This window comes from Natrix helvetica, assembly GCF_964273705.1.
Source record: "Natrix helvetica genome assembly, chromosome: 1".
Lineage (NCBI taxonomy): Eukaryota > Metazoa > Chordata > Lepidosauria > Squamata > Natricidae > Natrix > Natrix helvetica.
The window spans coordinates 260,133,236-260,153,848 of NC_138548.1; the positions used below are offsets into that span (position 1 = coordinate 260,133,236).

The 20,613-nt window shown below is 38.6% G+C and overlaps 1 protein-coding gene across 1 annotated transcript; it reads left to right on the top strand.

Moving 5' to 3' along the window:
- The first annotated feature begins 815 nt into the window (after positions 1-815).
- LOC309382559 (CD209 antigen-like protein 2) lies at positions 816-18,594 on the top strand. Its single transcript, XM_081934198.1, has 8 exons — positions 816-937; positions 1,601-1,708; positions 3,471-3,530; positions 5,935-6,015; positions 8,060-8,185; positions 14,819-14,970; positions 16,072-16,181; positions 17,628-18,594. Exons 1-8 carry the CDS (start codon positions 823-825, stop codon positions 17,755-17,757), a joined length of 882 nt encoding a protein of 293 aa, XP_081790324.1. The 5' UTR covers positions 816-822; the 3' UTR covers positions 17,758-18,594.
- The last annotated feature ends 2,019 nt before the right edge of the window (positions 18,595-20,613 follow it).

Below are 20,613 nucleotides of genomic sequence, written 5' to 3' on the forward strand. Positions count from 1 at the left end.
TCACTGTTAGAATTTTGTGAAAGTTCTAACAAGTTTGCTGTTTGCAAGGTTTGTTAATATTTTTTCTACCTAAAAATTTAGTCCTCTCTAGGTTACAGTCTTTTAAATAATTGCTTCTTGAATGCTTGTAAGCACATACTTGTATCAACAGTGAGAATAATGAATCACCTTATGCCTTGGTGACTTCTTTTTCAATTGCCTTAAATTTTTCCAAGCATCAAGGTCCTTTCCAGTGAAGTTTTAACCATGTGCTTCCAGCAAGCAATTGGATTTTATTTCATCTGGTACTAAATTAATTTGTTCTTGCAGTTCAAGATGTTTTCAACCATATTATCCAACATAATTGAAAAGCATCAATTTTCAGCTTTTCTCGTGATCTAACTTTTGTAGCTCTACGTCATAACTTGACAATATGTACATTTATGTACACAATATGTACCTCTCTGCTCTCTGTATTTTGTCTCTTTTGTAATAGTTTTTCACATGTAGCAGACCTCCCTCAATAAACAAACAAACAAACAAATATCTTTTACGTCAGAAAGTTCCAGGTCTTTTTCCAACAGAAGTCTTTCATTTCTCATCCTTCAAAATTAAGCTCCATTTTTATGAAAATAAATAAGTCATACTTATTTGCCCTTTCATGGCACCCAAAATCAGCTGCCTAAAATGGGTACTGTAGGCTACTGTCCTGTGAAATGACCAACTTTGACACTTCACCTTACAAAGCAGGGCATGGTAAATATGCTTAGATGATGAGTCATTAATTTTTGCACTGATCCTTAAAAACCCTTAAAAGCACTTCTGGAAGAGGTTTATGCAACAATGCAATCTATTAGAGCAATTTCTTGCAGAAACATAAAAGTGGAAATTTCTTCTCGCTCATTCAGGACAAGAAGATTAACAATGGAGGAAGAACTTCAGACACCTAGAAGAAAAGGTATGAAGGGGAAGAAGATATCCAGGAAGAGATTAATTATTTTTTGTTTAGCCTCTATTGTAACTAATTCTAACATAACTAGTAAGAAAAGATAAAGGCCATTTAGGCTGGTGTTATAGGAAATATAATATTTTGATAATTGATTCTGAGCCAACTGATGGAGAAAAAAATTAACACAATTCCCATAATCAGACTTATCTTTGTCCTAAAAAAAAGCCAACACGTGTTCATTTTATTTGAGAAGTGAGTATTATTTAATGTTGTTTTTCTTAGAATCATAGAAATTTGTATTTTTTTTTAATCTTTGTGTGTACAGTCATTAAATGCTAAGATATATGTTTTAAGAAACAACTGCACATTTGGGGAAGGGAAATCTATATTTTTGTTTGGAAAGTTTCTAATTTGATTGCTATCTAGATGGGGTTTTCAATCCAAGAGAGATAACATTGTATAAAGTCTACATAGTTAATAGATGCTAAAGTTAAGTGTAACTCATGGTCAACTTTTGAACAAACCAAATAGTTTTATCTGAATAAACACTCTAATCTTTAGATTAGAACAGATTAAATTTTTGACAGCCCTGGCTGCCTATTCCCTATTTCTCCTTTTGATCAACTTTGTCTATTACTAATTCCCATCTTTTTCCAATTGATTATTTCTTAGATCGTCATACTGTTTGGTTCAGGAATAGGAAGCATATTCTATTATGGGCCACGATGGGCATTGCCTTTGTGCTATTCCTAGCTCTTTTCTCCCAGAGCCTCAGAAATGGTAAGTTTGATAAGAAAGAAGCAATTTTCCATGGGAAGATATCCATTTGGCATATCCTGGTGCATTCTGGGATTAGAGATAGCAACAACAGAAAATAGGATATTGATGTGAGAAACTTCTATTTAAATGTGTAAAGTGTATCTCTAGACAATGTGAGCATCTCAAAAACTACCACATATTATGTCAATAAATATTTATGTGAGGGGTCCTTGGTGCTCTCTGACCTTGGTGATGATTTTACCTAGTTTTACCTGTAAGAAACAACCAAGCTCAGACAGCACCAAGAAACCCTCATTTCAATTCTGAGCTACTGATATTCTCCTTTATTGAAACATTTATGTCTCTGGCTTTAGTAAGTATTCAAGATGTCACAAAATGTTACTTTTGCTGCAACCATTTAACACAGTTATTCCTTCTGGAAATTGATACTGATTGTGGATGGGGAGTTATATTCACATAATAGTAATTGCATAATTAGTTTATGTTAAAATATGTTGGTGTATGCATGTTAAGATAAAAGACTGAGCTATCCCCTATCTTTGCCTTCATACAAAATGCTTATGAGAGTAACTAATTGTTCTTATTGTTTAATTGGAGCGCAAAAGAGAATAACTTCTCATGATTTATTTTGTATCACATACCCTTAGACTGTATATTTTAATTATTTCAATTATATTTTAATTTTGGCCATCTTTAAAACAATTTGGTAAACTTCTGTTAATGAGAAATTAAATAATGGAATTAGAAGTTGCTTTGTTTTTAATGCCAATGTTTCTTCTGTTGATGCATATATGTTTGCAGTTTCATTCCAGTTAATTAGTCTTTATGTCATTATTATTTATTATGTTATGTAATCAATCAAATATACAAGAGCTTGAGATTTGCTGTACATGAAGGAGTAAATATTTCATTTATTCATCTATCTTTCCATAAATGAATGGATGACCAAGATTCAGACAAGACTGTTAAGCTCCTGGATCTGGAACAGAAATTCCTTGCTTTTCCAGCCAGTAGTATGAAACTGACAAATATTTTTAATTCAGACAGCTATCAGAGCATACTGTAAAGTTCAATACAAACCCTAGAAGCTATTGCCAGAAAAGAAACTGTCTCTGAGAGTGTGTAAACAGACACAAGATTGCACATCTTGGTACATAAAGTAAAGACCATGGCTTTCTCATTCTGACTACTAATAGAAAAAATACACGACTTGTAAATCTGATGCTGTGTGATTTGCACTCCAATAGTTAGACAGTCCTGTAGTTGCATCAAAATTACATATGAGTTTGTTTATTCAGTATACCAAATCCTTACTGATCTGAATTATAAATTGAAGCCAAAACATGAGTTTCTTGCACAATCTTGTCCCAATTGTTTTATTTAAATAAACTGTTTTCTTTTTTCCCCAAAATTGTCTATGATGCTGAATGCACATTTCCAAAGACAAGTGTTTCAAAAAACCCATCAGATGTGATCTCTATTATGAAAGATCTCTAAGGTAGAAGGCTGAAAAAAAAACTTTTTTGTCATTAAAAACACTCAGTCATATTTTGTTTATTTTGTTATTTGTTCATTTGAAAGCTCCTTCTCAAAATCGAGAAACAAATCTTCCTTCTGGAAGAAATTGTTGAAGAATCAGTGATGGCTCATTCATTTCATTTTAAGGCCATTTTTATGGCTACATTTGAGTAACCCTTGCTAGAAGTGTGCAAAGCAGAAAAAAGGTTCAATATTCAAACTAATAGATTTTCCTTCTGCCTAGATTCAGAAGTCTCCAAAGATATCAACAAGCAGGACAGAAAATTATCAGTATTATGTAATAGTAAGTCATTCTCTTATACCTCTTGAACAAATTGTTTGACCCAATTCCCTTTCCCCTTTTCGTTGTGAAGAATCCTGTAGTACTCTATTACATTTCAAAATACATATATAAATAAAGTTAACAGCAAGGATTTTGAAAAAAAAAAACACCAGAAAACGGCAAGCATGATCATTGAAAGGTTTACAAGATGGAGACCTTTTATCTGCAGGGATTAGCAATCCACAATTATATATGAGCTGCGGTGGCGCAGTGGTTAGAATGCAGTACTGCAGACTACTGCTGATCACCAGCTGCCAGCAGTTTGGCAGATTGAATCTCCCGAGGCTCAAAGTTGACTCAGCCTTCCATCCTTCTGAGGTTAGTAAAATGAGGACTCAGCTTGTTGGGGGCAATATGCTCACTCTGTAAACAGCTTAGAGAGGGCTATAAAGCACTATGAAGCAGTATATAAGCCTAAGTGCTATTGCAATATGTTGCTCCCTTTTTATTGATTCCCATATAATTTGGAATATATAAAGCTAGAAGTGGATATTCCATATAGATCGCAGTCAAGGGAGCAAGTCCTTTTCTGAATCATAGCCTGAGTTGAACAGCATTTCTACGGCTCCTCTAATTCTGTGAATCCAGTTTGCAGTTACATGAAAATGAAGGGGAACTAGACCAGAAAACAAATGCTTATGTACTGGAGTGACCCAGGCCATTCCCCCATTTATGACTTGTAGCATGTTCTAGAGCCACCCAGACATTGTGTATGGTTAATATTACAGTAAAAAGTCAGATTCCCTACAGCCCCAATGTTAGTGAATAACTCCATATGTACCAGTGAAGATCTTGCTAAATGCTGAGCTACTAATTGGGAGGCTCCTCATTCAAATTTTGCTTCATTCCTGAAAGGATGTAGGAAGGAATCATTAGCCTTTCTCAGAAAGCCCTGCCTTACCGTCTCTAATGTGGAAACAAAAAACAAAATGTAGAGTTGTTGGACACGACAAGTGGCATTTGGTTATGGCAAGCATGAAAACATCATTGTTTACCATTGTTTATTAGTAGACAAAGTCATGAGCTTAGATTCAATTTTTTTTCCATTAAGTTTCAACGAAGGACAAAATACAAAAACAAAAAAAGGAGTTAGGAAAAAATTTTTTTTTTTAAAAAAAGCAAAAAGGCCTGCAAAAGAAAGAAAAAGAAGAAAATGGAGGGGAGAGGAAGAAAAAAAGCATGGGGAAGGGAAAAAGGAAGAATAATTTCCTATTTTGTTTGGTACAGATACAGATATAAATACATTAAATTCTTACTCAAAAATTGAAAATCCCAAAATTAAATGTTCATTTCATTCCATTTCTAGCAAGAAGTCCAATAGTTTGTTTCCAAGTAGAAACAAAGTTAGACAACATATTTTCTTTAATTACAATAGTCATTTTCGCCATCTCAACCAATTCCATTAGCTTCACTATCCATTCTTCCACTGTAGGAATTTTAAAATCCTTTTATCTCTTTATACAAATGTCTTGCTGGGCAATTATTATCACTCTTAGACAGCGAAATAGTGGTATGAAGTTGTAATTTAAAACATCTCAAAGATGACAAGGAGAACTATTTTAGGGTAATAGGGGACAAATTGAAAAGAGAAAATGTCTTTAAATGTGTTTGTACAGTATTGTTATCTTCATAACAATCTGTTTTGAGATTCATCACAAATGATGGATCAGAATATTCCAATAAGTGAGGACAGACCTTCGCAGTCAAGGGCCTCAGTTATGTTTTGGAGGAGAAATCTTAAAATTCTGAGGCATTATGACTGAGAACTCCATGAATCATGATCTCAATGTATCTAACAGATATCAGTTTGGGAATTGCTGCTGATCTTTAAAATGGTCAAACATTCTGTTTTGCACTACAAGTTTGATTTTGGATACTCCTGCCTTTTCTATTGTTAAAGTTTGGATTGGAAAAATGTAACCATTATCTACCTAGCAGGTGAAAAAATATATAATCATAAGATGTGAGCAATCTTTTGTATTACAGTTTTTTTGATTCTGGAATAAAAACCAATCTTTTCCACTTGCTTGGCCATTGCTGCATTTTCCATACTGGAAGATTGTAATATTTTAAATAGGGCTTCTAATATTTCATTGGCTCCCGCAGATTTGTTTTAGCAGTATTTTCTAAATCTCATTTAATCTTATTTCCCAGAATGTTTGGCTTTAGTTTTTTTTAAATGCACTTTACAAGATAGTTCAGGACATGAAATTTTGTACTAAAATGTACAAGCAACCCTTGAAGCTTAAACAGAGTGGCAGGCTTAGCTATTTGAAAGGATGTTCTGAACTGTTATAATGAAATTCATTGTTGATTAGAGTGGCATCTTCTACTTCTTACTTGTAATGACAAAACTGAATTTCAGACTCTGGGAAATTGGATGAATTCAGAACAGAAATTTCTAATGATATCAGACAAGTGTGTGGAAATGTAAGCACTTTTAAAGGTAAGGGGTATCATTCTTATGGGACTGGGGATTGAGGTAAATGACTTCTTAGATACACTCTCAAATTATGCATTGTATTTCCATGCTATTCTTGAGCATTTATTTAAGGCGATTCACATGCTGACATCTCTGCCATATGTATGCAGACTTTTAATCAAAATCAGATACTTCCTAAGAGATCTGTAAGATTGCCCTTGGGCATTAATATGTTATTACTCTACTATTGCTATTTTTTGTTTTTGTTTTTGTTTCTGATGGTTTAAATCTTATGTATACCATTCAGAGTCACAACTGATAAGATGGGCAACTATCGAATGAATGAATGAATGAATGAATGAATGAATGAATGAATGAGCAAATGACCCCTCAACTCTTTCAACTATATCGTTGCAATATAAAAATGTCCAGGAGCCAGGAAAGAGTCCTGTGACATGGCATTCAATTCTTCCTTACAAACTGAGATAGAGCCATTAACAAGCGCTCGTTAAATATAGCTATTCAGCCAACTGATTTAGTATGTACAAAACCATTTAGACTTCAAAAGTATCACTAACATCTTGAATCCAGACCAGAAGTATATGAACAGCCATTATTCTTTCAAGCACTTTGAACAGGATCATAAATATACATTACAAGAATTAACTTTTTTTCTTAGTTTACCCATAAGTTTCATCATCCGTTCTTTGTCTTTAGCATTTTGTGAGCTGCCTTTATTTTATGTGATATTATTATATTGTTGTGTATAATTTTTATGTGATTCCTGGAAATTGGAAATTCCTGGAATTACATAAAAATAATAAAGCTTATAACAGATACATTAAATAATACAATACAATAGTAGAGTTGGAAGGGACCTTGGAGGTCTTCTAGTCCAACCCCCTGCCTAGGCAGGAAACCCTATACCGTTTCAGACAAATAGCTATCCAACATCTTCTTAAAGACTTCCAGTGTTGGGGCATTCACAACTTCTGGAGGCAAGCTGTTCCACTGATTAATTGTTCTCACTGTCAGGAAATTCCTCCTCAGTTCTAAATTGCTTCTCTCCTTGATTAGTTTCCACCCATTGCTTCTTGTTCTACCCTCAGGTGCTTTGGAGAATAGTTTGACTCCCTCTTCTTTGTGGCAACCTCTGAGATATTGGAATAATGCTATCATGTCTCCCCTAGTCCTTCTTTCTCTTAAGCTAAACATACCCAGTTCCTGCAACCGTTCTTCATATGTTTTAGTCTCCAGTCCCCTAATCATCTTTGTTGCTCTTCTCTGCACTCTTTCTAGAGTCTCCACATCTTTTTTACATCGTGGCGACCAGAACTGAATGCAGTATTCCAAGTGTGGCCTTACCAAGGCATTATAAAGTGGTATTAACACTTCACGTGATCTTGATTCTATCCCTCTGTTGATGCAGCCTAGAACTGTGTTGGCTTTTTTGGCAGCTGCTGCACACTGCTGGCTCATATTTAAATGGTTGTCCACTAGGACTCCAAGATCCCTTTCACAGTTACTACTACTGAGTATGGTATCACCTATACTGTACCTGTGCATTCCGTTTTTGTTGCCTAAATGTAGAACCTTACTCTTTTCACCATTGAATTTCATTTTATTAGATAGTGCCCAATGTTCAAGTTTGTCAAGATCCTTCTGTATCTTAAGCCTAAATAAGACCAACTGTAGAGAGAGAGAGAGTGTGTGTGTTTGTGTGTGTGTTTTTGTGTTGGTGTATACGTTTATGTACAGACTCTGAACTAGTAATCAAAACAGTATTGTGGGATAGTGCTAGATATGCTACATCAAGCCTTGCAATATATACTATAATATGAGGAGTGTGTTATCCTCATGCCATGCTCCCTATACACATCTGGCTAACCAGTGTGAGAACAGAATATTGGGCTAGAGTCTCTGGACATTTGATCTGTTCCAACAAGTTGCTCTTTTTAACAAAGGTATATATGCCAGAAAAACATAGGAATATGTGGAGGAAGCATTTTCTAGGGTGTCACTGTCACATTTATTTACTACACCTGGGGGTCTTCTCTGTTTCTCACAGCTGATTTGGCAAAGAACTGCAGCTTGAATCCTTCTGTGTTAGAAACACTGGCAGAGCTCAAAAGAGACAATGCTAGAATTGCTGAAGACGTGATGCAGATCCTGGGCGCAGTACGTAACTTCACGGGTGAGTGATTTATAGCCACAGAATGGGTTTGCGGGCTGCTGTCAGCCCTTTAAGGAAAACCAATACAGGAAACAGGTTCTACAAGAGTAACTGAAACTCTGCTTTATTGATAAGACTATAGCAAGAGAATCTTTGAAATGCAAGCTGCCAAGAGTCACTGACTGAGAAGGGCGGCTATAGAAATTTGAATGAATGAATGAATGAATGAATGAATGAATGAGTGAGTGAATATCTTTTCCCCCCCATTCAAGGTTTTTTATTTTTTTAATACAAATTATACATATTATAGGAACAAAAAGTTGTCTGAGTCTTTTCTTTTACTTCCTCTCAATTACGTGGTCCCTTTTACATCATAGTTTTGTTTCCACTTTCAGCCAAATTATTCTCTTCCATTATTTTCCATCTTTATAGTTATTTTTTCTTAATACGTAAACAATATCTTAAATTGCCCCTTCAACATTACACCAAATGTTCATTTCTTATTTCCCCCCATTGGTATATTTTGCTATAAATCCTCCAATTCAATTTAAGCATAGAGAACATTTCTTTCAATTTTTTTCCACCATTAACTATATACTATCATTTCTTTATTTCTTAATTAGTTACATAACAATAACAATCTTATTGCTATTCTCTTTAGTCTACTAATATAACTCTTTTCCAATTTCTTCCTCTTTTAACCATTTTCTCTTGGGCTCCCTAAAATCCCTGTTTTATTTTTTTTTCTTTCTTCTCCGTTTTCCCTAACTTCTTTTTCTTTCCCCTAATTTTGTGGTAATTGTATCTTTTCTTCAGCATATTTACTTTTATTATTCTAGTAACTTCCTCTAGGGTTTTCCCTGTTCCCCTCCTTTCCTTACTATTTCGTGGTTTCTTTTTTGGGGTGATCTCCCACTTTATGTACTTTCCCTTTGGGACTGTAAATCCCAGTGAAATCGTCTATCTGCATTTTATTTTCAATTCTTCTTTCTTCCACCTTATCTTCCTGTATCTTATTTGTGTCCACTTTCCCCCCCCCCTTCTCCTATTTCTTGTTCTGTATATCCCCTTTCAGTTCCTAGCTTTCCTTTACCACTTAACACAGTGGTTCTCAACCTTCCTAATGCTGCAATCCTTTAATACAGTTCCTCGTGTTGTGGTGACCCTCAACCATAAAATTATGTTCATTGCTACTATATAACACCGGGAGCCACAAAACCTGGGTGGGTGTGGCCAACTCAGCATCACTCCCACCCAGTCACATGACACCCCCCCCCCAAGACATGCCTACCAAGGTTTCATGGCTCAGTGTTTTCTGTGGGGATAGGGTGTCTCTCTCTTCGCTCCCCCTCCCTCTCATTTCTGTTTTTCTCTATTTTTCCTCTCCCTTTCTCTTCTTCCTTCCTTCCTTTCTTTCCTTCCCTTTCCCTCTTTCTTTTTCTTTCTTTCTCATTGAATACGATAGCAAATCCAAAATAAAGTTATTAATTGTAGGAAATTGCTTCTCTGTAATCTTTTCATAGTGAACTCTTAAGTTGATAGAAGCTGGCAAGATTGTACTAATAGCAATAGGATATATATTTTGATTTCTTTTGAGTTTGACAATATAATACGTTATCCAAAATTATAAATAATGTTATTTTCAGATGCATCTCTGTTATTTTCTTTTTTAAAAATCAGACTTGCTTCCAATTTGTGCCTTCTGGCAAACGGCAGTTTTCTTGGCAAGAGATCTAGCTTGCCATTGCTTTCGTCATAGGTCTGAGAAAGTTAGTTTCTTTCTTTCTTTCTTTTCTCTTCCTTTCTTTCCCCATGATTTGTTTCCCTCTCTTTTCCCTCTCTCTCATTCTCTCCCTTCAGCTGTCTTTCATTTCTTTCTCCCTCTCCCCCTTCTCCCTCAAATTTATTTCCCTCTATTTTCCCTCTTTCCCATTCTCTCCTTCCAGCTCTTTCATTTCTCTCTCTCTCTCTCTTCCCCCTTTTCTCTTTCATCTCTTTCTTGCGCGTGCAAGCAAAATACCCTCCTAGGCCAGGATCACAGCGGCGGGGACAGCGATTCCTTCCGCTGCCGCCACTGAGAAGTGAGTAGCTGGCTGCGCTGTGCAGGAGACTCCTCAGCACCAGACTCAGGTCGGTCCCCTTCATGTTGACTCAGGAAAGAGCTGGAGCAGCCGTCTCTGGATGCAGAGAGGGAAGAGTTCCAGAGCCCTGTGCAAGGAGAGCCCTGTGCAGGGAAAGAGAACTGGAGCTCTTCCCACCCTGCACCCAACCAGCTGCTGCTGCTGCTCCCCATTCTCCTCCTTCCTGAGCCAACACGAAGGGGACCGCGGCTCGCACTGACCTGAGTCTGGCGCTGAGGAGTCTCCTGTGCTGCGTACCCATTTACTCACCTCATTGCGCAGTGGAGACAGCAGGAGGAGAGTCATCCCCTCCGCCTTGATCCTGGCCCAGGAGGGTATTTTGCTTGCCCGCATGCGCAAAAGAGATAAGCGCAAGAAAAGGGCTGGAGCTCTTCCAACACTGAGTTGCCTGTGAAGGACGCAGAATCGCAAAAGCAGGCAAGAGGCTCGTGCCTTCTTGGGGCAGAGAGCAGATTGCGCGATTGGGTCAGTAGCAGTGGTGGGTTTCAATTTTTTTGGATCCTCTTCTGTAGGTGTGCCTGGCTTTGTGGGAGTGGCTTGCCGGCCCTGTGACCAGGTGGGCGTGGCCAACTTGTAAAACGTGGTGAAACAACGCTCTTGCTTAGCAACCAAAATGTTGGCTCAGGAACTCTGGCATTTGAAGCACGCAAGTCTTAGAGCTGTCAAGTTACAAACCTTGCACCCCTAACCCTTTAGGAAAAAAAACCCAGGGGTGTTCAAACTTGACAGCTTTAAGACTTGTGGACTTCAACTCCCAGAATTCCTCCTCTCGCTCTTCATCTTGATGATGTGCGGACGGGCAGAGGGAGGGAGCTGGAACCGGTTCTAAACGGCACTGTAGATTTGTGGAACCTCTTCTATAGAAGAGGTTAGAACTGGCAGGAACCCACCCCTGGTCAGTAGGGAGGCCGCAGGAGAGGGGCCAGAGCCTATAAAGATTGTTACCCATGCTAAGCATGGGTAACCGTCTTAATAGGGAATTTCAGCGTATGAGCATCCCACGTTCCTTTATTTTATTTTCCCCGCCTTGCTTTACGCCTCAGAAATGGTACCTCTTGCCTTTCGTAGCTCTGCCCATCAACCTCCATCACTCGGAGTGAGCTGCTTTCCCAGCGTCCTCTGTGCTGCGTGTGTCTCTCTTTTCCCCCTCCTCGCCTCCATTCCAGCTCCTCCTTCCCCCCCTCTCTTTCCGCCATGCGGGGAACCTGAGCTGCTCCTTCCTTTTGCGCTGGCTTCTCTCCAGCCTCTCCGCAGGAGACTCCTTGGCGACCCCTGAAAAAAAGTCGTTCGACCCCAAAAGGGGTCGCGACCCACAGGTTGAGAACCACTGACTTAACATTTCACGTGTCCTTTTCAACATCACAAATAATTCATCATACATCCAAATCTCCATTTTGCAAATTTAATTATTTTAACAGATTTTTAAATTTTTGGGTTATACCACATTTAGTTACAAGTTTAGGGTCTTCCAAATTCTGGTACTCAATTTTTAAATTAATCCAGTCCAGTCCACGTTTTCTCTTCCACAGCTGTAGATAGTTGCAGTCAAAATAATATTGCAAAGGCAGCTCCCACAGCCTCAAAGTCTCTTCCTGAATCCAAGGTCACACTGCGGCTGTAACTCTCTCTCACCCCGCCCTTCTTTCAAAGTGTTTTAAATCCACAAAAAATAAAAATAAAATAAGGAGAAGAAGGATTTCCCTCTGTTATTATTGTTGTTATTATTATTTTTTTCTTCACTAGCCAGTGTAGTATTTTCTGCTCACAGGTAAATGGCTCTCTCCAAACCGCAATACAATCCCACAGCTAGCTGTCAATAGCTGTCCAAAAACGTTTTTAATCCACAGAGACTAAATCAGATAAGGAGAGAAGAGACTTCCCAAAGGGCTCTTCCTTTTAGCTGTTAAACTAAAACCAGTGAGTTAATATCTTGAAAGCTTGGCTGGGCTTTTTCATCCCTCCCTCTTAAACCCCAGGAGTTAAATTTGAAATATTTTTGATGTTTTCGTCATTTCCTGGGCTTAAAAATGTTTTTGCTAATGTTCATAGCGGTTTCTGCAAGGTAATCTCTGTGGCTCTCTTCAACTACAATTATGATTGTATTGCACTTCTATCCCACCCTTCTTTTCTCCCAGTTTGGAAAAAAAAGAAGAAATATATGTTCTAGTACTAGTGGTGTTCCTTATCAGCCCTTTAATTTTACCATTTCACATTTTATTAATATAGGATATGGATATAGTGATGGCTATTGGCTGATTTTGTTTAAAAGAAATTAATCAGATTAATGGAAAGAAGACTTTGTAGTGTTGAGAACTAAGGGGAAATCCCAGGCTACATTTTCCTGTGACTCTCTCAGAGATGATGGTGAGAGCTGTATTGCAGTGGTGGGTTCTGGATCCCAATGCAACCAGTACGCTGTGACGGGGCTGGGCATCCACCATGGAAACGCACGCGTGCATGCGTGCATACCTACTGCTTGCGACTCTCCAGCTGCTCGGCGGAGCGTCATGCAGGCACCGTATGCTTCCTGCGCATGCGCAAATGGCCCAATTGGGTCAAATACAGGTAAAGACGGCGGGCGGGTGGGTGGGCCCTCTGGAGCACCAGAACGGAACGGTACCAGTACGCCTATACCAGTATGTACTGGCCTTAACCCACCATTGCTGCATTGCATGAAAAGCTCATCTAAGGAAGCCTTTGTCCCACACCAAGTCTCACCTCATTTTCCCAGATGCTGCCTCTTTTTCCATGGCCTCTTCTTCAGCAGGATTTTGGCTTTTCCTGCTGGGTGTTTGACTTCTGTTTGTTCCTTGTGACGCCTATGGCTACAGAGCTCCAAAGCACATATAATTTTTTTCTCTCCCTTCCATATCACAGATATGAAAATATCACTGTCTTCCAGTCTAAAGCAGGGTAATAATAATCTGATCAGACTTGTCTAGGAAAAATTAAAGAGTTGTCAAAACTCATACCTGTTTTGCCTGGACAAACCCACAATAACTTTGACCAGGCAAAGCAGGGGCAAAATTTAGAGTAACTTGTGAATAGTGGTTAAAGTCATGGATCTAGTATCTATCAAAATCATCCCAATTACATCCCAACTACAAAATCATCCCAAGCAGATGCTTTGTGCTAACAACTGATGACTTCAACCTTACGTGTAGTAACACAATCTCCACATTCTTTCAATCATCTGCAAATACAATAGTGAAAATCAGTGTTTTTATTATATTTTCACATTTCTACACTTTCAAACTTGAGATGTTTTTGATGGCGAAAAGAGAATAGTTAAAGATGCCTGTCTCCTAATAATGCTGAGGAAAGTAAACGGCCAGCCAAGAAGGAATGACGTATCTTTTTGTAAATTGTTCAATACTAACTCTAGTGAACTCTCATGAGTCCTTTTATGAATTTATTCATTAAGTTCTTCTTCCATTTTAAGTTATAAAGATGATATAACATTGCCTTATTGCAAATCTATAGTAAAGTGCAGGAGTTGCTATGTATGGATTGCTTTGTATTACAAGTAGTCCTCGATTTGCAACAATTTATTTAGTGACCACTCAAAATTAAAACGATACTCAAAAAAGTGAATGATGACCATTTTTCACATGTATGACTGTTGCAGCATCCCCATAATCATGTGATCAAAATTCAGATGCTTGGCAACTAACTCATATTTATGATGGTTAATTTTTTGCACCTTTCTGACAAGCAAAATCAATGGAGGAACCAGACTCACTTAACAACCAGGTTACTAATTTAACAGTTACAGTGATTCATTTAACAAATGTGGGACGAAAGGTCATAAAATAGGGATAAAATTCACTTAACAACTGCCTTGCTTAGCAACTGAAATTTTGGGCTCAATTGTGGTCATAAATCAAGGACTACCTGTATGGACACAGATGTAGTAATACACATTGTAGCCGTGAAATAATAAGTTAGCATCTTCTGTAAGTTTTATACACGTCATTTCAACAGAGGATAGATGAAATTAATTAAATACTCAAGCAGCATAAGGAAAACTTTCAAACTTGACCTAGAGAAGCCCCATATAAAAATATTTCACGTGTTCCAGTTTTCCAGTCTGTCATTTATCTTCGCAATAACAAATGTTAAGATATGGATGAACCCAAAGAATTCCTTTCTGAGGACACAGTGAATAAAATTCCACCAAAGAAACTTTAACCCATCTTTAAGATTAAAAACTCTTCTGCTCTCCATTCAGAGGTGGATTGCTCCCGGTTCAGCCCGGATCTGGCAAACCGCTTGTAGCAGAAGCAGGAGACTCCGGTCACCCGTCTGGATGAGTGGAGTCTCATTCGCTCTCCATCGCATGCGCGGGATCGCACCCGAACCAATAGTAAAAAAATTGGCAACCCACCACTCTCTCCATCCTATCAATTGGAGCCATAATCTAACATATTGAGATGGATATGAAGTCCTACACAGCACTCCAGTTTTCTCTAATTCTGCTCTCCTTCCCCTACCCAATTTTGGACTATTTCAGAGGTATTCTGTACAACCTGTCCAGCTCACTGGCTGCACTTTCAGAACAGCTGCTACTTCTTTTCTTTCACAAAGAAACCCTGGAAGATAGCTCAGCAGTCTTGTGAAAATGAAGATGCTCACCTGGTTATTTTGAACAGTGGGATAGAACAGGTACATATTGATTCTGCTTCTATCAAAACAAGAGGAGATATTGGGTGGGCCAAAGGTGATATTTGAGCAATATAATTCATATCTACAGAACTCTGGCTGTTAACCTGATCAGAGATGCCCAGTTCTTATTTAAATACTGAAAGTAGCTTTCGTTTCAAATTCAATTCAGCTTACGTGATATTTTTCATGATTGCTTTATTAAACCTTTTTAATGTGGTTTTTCAGTTCTCATAAGCAACCCTGTAAAAGAGGAGTGAGAAATTTTTATTTTTTGCCTGGGAGAATCCACTATGGTTTGCCTACCCAGCCTGAGAACCACAAGGGGTATGATTAATGATGTTATGCTATTACCAGAGTGGGTGGGGCTGAAATGTTTGGCTTTTTGGGATGTGCTTTGGGGAATGGGAAAAATATTACTGGATAAAATTGGTGCTTTATGTTTTGCAGACCTTAAAACGTACTTTTTCTACCTTTATTTTCCCTCCTTCCTCAAAAGACAAAAATAGCCTGGTGGAGCTCTAGCAGGGGTGCTCAGGTATTTTGATGCCATAAGCACTATGCTGGGGCAATCCTATGGCCTACAGCAGGGGTGTCCAAACTTGGGAACTTTAAGACTTGTGGACTTCAACTCTCAGAATTCCCCAGCCAGCATGGCTGGCTGGGGAATTCTAGGAGTTGAAGTCCACAAGTCTTAAAGTTCCCAAGTTTGGACACCCCTGGCTTACAGCCATAAGTTCCCCATCCTGGACCTCAAAGAGCAAAACCAAGTAAAATCTATAAAGTAGCAAAACTGCTAAAACTTAAGATCAGAAGGAACTGAGTTAAAACCTTGTACTGCATATTTAAAACCATGTGGAATAGACCTGCTTTTATTGCCTATCTAAATGGTCTCACTGGTAGACCAGAGCATAGGCAAAGGAATTCCTAATTTGGTGCTGCTACAAGTGTTACAAATTTTACAGGTGCTAAATGTAATGATTCACATTTATTTTCTATATGCCCTGATTATGTGTATAAATCAAAACTTCTAGTACATGATGAACATATTCCTACTTTTTTTATAAACAAAGCCATAACCTTTTTCTCTTCCCCTTCTGGTAGAACTTTTTGTTAACAAATATGGACAATGAGCAGGTGTTTTGGATAGGCTTGAGTGATGCTGACAAGGAAAACCAGTGGATCTGGGTGGATAATACAACTTTATCTTTGTCGTAAGTAAATTTAATTCTAATCCACTTAGTGGTAAAGTGTTTTGCATAGATAATCCGAAGAGAATGTAACTTGGAAACTGAGATTTGTAGATTCCAGACTAGAAGTATCTATACTGCCATAAAATAGCACAAGTGTCCATTGGTGCATTCTGCAGCAACAAATGATACTGTTCCTTATACCTTACACCAGGAGTGTCCAAAATGTATGGCAGGGTATGCCATATAGTTGGTCTTGTACCTTAGGTGGGTTGCTCCTGGTTTGTCCCAGATCAGCCAAACTGGTAGTAGCGGCGGTGGGAAGCTCTGCCCATCTGCTCGGACGCTTCTGCGCATCGTAAGCGCACACGGGAACGCACCCAAACTAGTAGTAACAAAATTGGCAACCCACCACTGTCTTGTACCTTCTTTTTTTCCTTATCTCCCCTGCATGTTGCGGAGGCATCCCATGGTAAATGCTTGTGGGTACCCATCCTGCCCGAATTGTTCCCATAAGTACCTGATCTCCAGTTGTTTTGCTTACTGGGTACTCACTCTGCCATATAGTTACTTTGAGCAAAGTGACTCTCTCTCTCGGCTCCAGGAGGAAGGTAAACTACAGTACTTCTGAGAATCATGCCAAGACAAGTACATGGATTTGTCCAGGCAATCACCAGAAGTCAAAATGGACTTGAAGGCACACACATCCTTCCTAAAAAAACTCTCCTATTCCACCATGCTTTCATAAACATTTTAGTAATTGGTAGATCTTTTCTGAGCCTTCTAAACACTCTGAAGGCCAAAAGGAAAGAGAAAAATTTAAAAGGGACTGCTGTGCATATTTAGACCAAGACAGATATGGGTTTTTGAGCTATTCTGTTAGGTATATCCTATTAAAAATATATTATTTTAATTCAAGATTTAAGGACTAATGTTTACAAAAAGGGGAAGAGATTGAGTATTACCCAAGGGGTTGACATGAAACTCATTTGGAAGCATATTTTTCACTTTATGGAGAAAAACATATACAACAATGATAAATTCTTGCGAAAAAAAATTGTTCTGATGTCAGCATGATTTTTTTTTTCCAGATACTGGCGTCAAGGGTGTGGGTTTTTTGCAGACGGAAGCATGATTTGCTTTTCATCCTCTTTTCTTTTTTTTCATTTCCTCCTCAAAATTACTGAAGCCTGAACTAGATATATTGTACATAGTAATAAATGTGTGTGCCTGGAAATAAAAGCAGTTCCTCTTTGTTAACTTCCCTCTTTGCCTTTTTGAGAACTTTGAGGACTCTGATTATTGTAGTTGCAGCCCATCTGGAGAGCCTTGGGTTGACTGCCCTACAGATCATGGTTGATATGGAGCAACCAGGACTCTGCACACAATTCCGAATGTAGTTTACACAATGACATATGATCCCTGCTGATTGTTTTCTGACCAATAACCTTTTTTTGCTCTCGCCATTAGCTTTTGGGGGAAAGGTGAACCCAATAACTCTGGATCGAATGAGGACTGTGCTACCCTGCGCTTCTCTGGGAAATGGAATGATGCCGTCTGCTCTGCAAACGAGTACTGGATCTGTGAAAAGAAATGCTAGCCGGGTTCCTGTCCGCAGTAGCCCTTCGCAAGCTTCAAAGAACCACTGCTATTATATTAGCCTGGAGGCCTCCAGAATCATGTTCATATGACCCTTTTAAAAAATGCAGTAGCAAAGGCCTTCATCCTCTTCATCCTCCTCCCCCTCTCTCCTCCCCTAGTTTTTGTGCCCTCTCGATCTTGAATATTGACTGCCTCTTTTGTTTTTTCCCTTGGGGTTCACAAACACACTGAGTCATAGAGAAACAACTGCATGCAAACAGGTCTTCCTTCCTTCAAAGCAAGCGAGCAACTGCTGCTTGCTTGAGCTTTATTTAAACTGCATCTGTGATCATGCTTGGCACGGTGTCCCAAGGGAATTGAATGCGCTGCTTGTACATGAGGATATTTGTTACTTAACATGAAAAGTTGGAATATGTTTTTATGCTATTATGATTTTGTTATCGGGGGGGGGGGCGCTAAGACGTCCTTCCTCCATATATCTATGTGAGCAGTGTTGCTTTCATCCTGATGGAGTAACAGGTGGAGAAAAATAAGGCGTTGGAGGTAAAACCACAGAAAACTCTTACTCCTAAAGATTGCATGTCTCTTTTCTCTGCTTCCCATCTCAGCCTCTGCTGCAGTTAAGTAGCACCTTCATTCAAGAAAAAGAATTTTTAGTCAATATTTAACCACAATAGTTGCAAATCAAATATCTTGACAATTAGCTGCCGAAACTGCGCTTGTTCTCAATTATGCTCAAAGAAGTTTCATAGGCAATTCTCTCCTCGGAATTTTTTTTTTTTACTCAGAAAATATGTACAAGGGTATAAATCAATAAATCAAAACAGAGAATGCATGTTGGTGAAAAATCATTAATGAATGAATGAATGACAGACTTTATCTCAAGAAGGAAGCATTAAACATTTGACAAAATACAATGTTTGGCAATCATATTTAATTTTTATTAAAATATAAATGTTACGTTAACTATATTAGCCAATATAAATCCAGTTTGTGATAGATGAAACTTGTACTTAACAGAAGTCTTAATAATAATAACAATTCAACCTACTCTTTTTATTTATTTATTCAATTTCTATAGTGACCCATCTCCCCACCTATTTATTTATTCAATTGCTATAGCAACCCGTCTCTGGGCATCTTATAATTCTAAATTTATAAAGCAATTTAAAAAACCTTAAAACAATAAAAGCACCCACAAAATGAATAAGTACAAACCACAGTTGTGATTATTAATCCTCTAATAGTAAAGCCACATTATCCTTAACCCATTCCGATACAGGGTCAAGTTTTTAAAGCCTTGTAAAAGGCCAGCAGGGTTGAGACCATTCTAATCTCTGAGGAGAGATTATTCCGTAAAGTCAAGGCTACTGAAGAGGAAGCCCATCTTTTATACCCCACCAGTTGACCCTCTTTGGCTGATCGGATCTGCAGCTTGCCCTATCTGTTGGAATAAGTTGGATGGGTAGAAACTCTTGGAAAAAGATGCTTCCTCAGGCAACCTGGTCCCAAGCCATGTAGGGCTTTAAAGGTGACAACCAGCACTTTGAGTTGCATCTGGAAACACAATGGCAGCCACTGTAGCTCACAGAGTAGCAGTGTTACATATGCCATGTAGCTGTCGCCATTTATTATCCATGCAGCAGCACTTTGTACCAGTTGAAGTTTTTGAATGCTCTTCAAGGACAGCCCCATGATTATTTGCAATAATCCAAGTGAGAGGTTAAAAGGGCATGAGTGAAGGTGAGCAAGGCTTCCCAAACCAGGAATGGTGCAACTGCCACATTACTGAAAGGTGCTCAAAGGCTCTCTTAGCCACAACATAATGCCACTCACCCCAATTCCTGGAGCTAGCCTATGCCACCGAGAGACAAGAAAAACCAGTATCTCCATTCTGCTCCCATCAGGCATCATCCATAGTGTGATCAAATGTTGTTTTAGTCCCAGACCCTGGATTGAACCCCAACTGAAAGGGGTCTAGATAATCAACTTCACCCAGGATTCTTTGCAGTTGCCACACTTTCTCAGCAAACTTTCCTAAGAAGGGAAGATTAGAAACTGGGTAAAAACTGTCCGGCTTGGTTAGATTGAGCAATTGTCCTTTGAGGAAGGGGTGCACCACCACCTCTTTAAGAACTGGTGGGACCACACTATCGTTCAAGTTGGAATTAACTACATTGAGATCCAATCCTGTGTCCCTTCCTGCACAACTTTAATAAGCCAGGAAGGGCATGGATTTAATACACAAGTGGCCGAACTAGCAGCTGAGAAGACCTTGTCCTCTTCTTCAGGTTCCATGGCTCAAACTCTTCTCAGGTCACCTTGTTGGACGTAGCCCCCACCACCTCTACAGATTCTGTTTTAAGGCTGGAGTCCATTGTAGAGCAAATGTGGGTCACTTTGTCTGCCAGATGTGCAGCATATTCCTCACAGCCACTGTTCAGATGAACTTCAAGGAGGGACCAAGTCACCTGAAATAAGACTCAGCAGATATAACAAGGGCAAAGAATTAGAGATACTTGTTACAATGTCCCATTATCCATTCTTGTTGAACAGTACTTAGGAGGAAGGATAATAGGGGAGCATTTTGGGCTTAGAACTTGGGTGGAGTGGCTTTAATAGTTGGAGATTGATGTGTGTTTCCTGGCAGGAATTTGAGAGCGGGAATCTATTTCTTAAAGCACACATATATTTATCACATTTATATCCTATGTTTAAGAATTTAAGCTTCCTGCCTGATTCCTATTTTATGCTCTAAAATGGGTTGGACAATAAGATAGGAACTTGTTCTTGGCCTCCCCGCAAATTTTATAGCCTAATTAAGGATTTGTAACTGACTGTGCCTCACCATTCT

Excerpts from the sequence above, each read along its gene's own strand:
- LOC309382559 (XM_081934198.1), top strand. The coding sequence starts at position 823 with ATGCAATCTATTAGAGCAATTTCTTGCAGAAACATAAAAGTGGAAATT. Across the intron at positions 938-1,600 it reads TCAGACACCTAGAAGAAAAG|ATCGTCATACTGTTTGGTTC; the intron begins GTATGAAGGGGA and ends ATTATTTCTTAG. Across the intron at positions 16,182-17,627 it reads AATACAACTTTATCTTTGTC|CTTTTGGGGGAAAGGTGAAC; the intron begins GTAAGTAAATTT and ends TCTCGCCATTAG.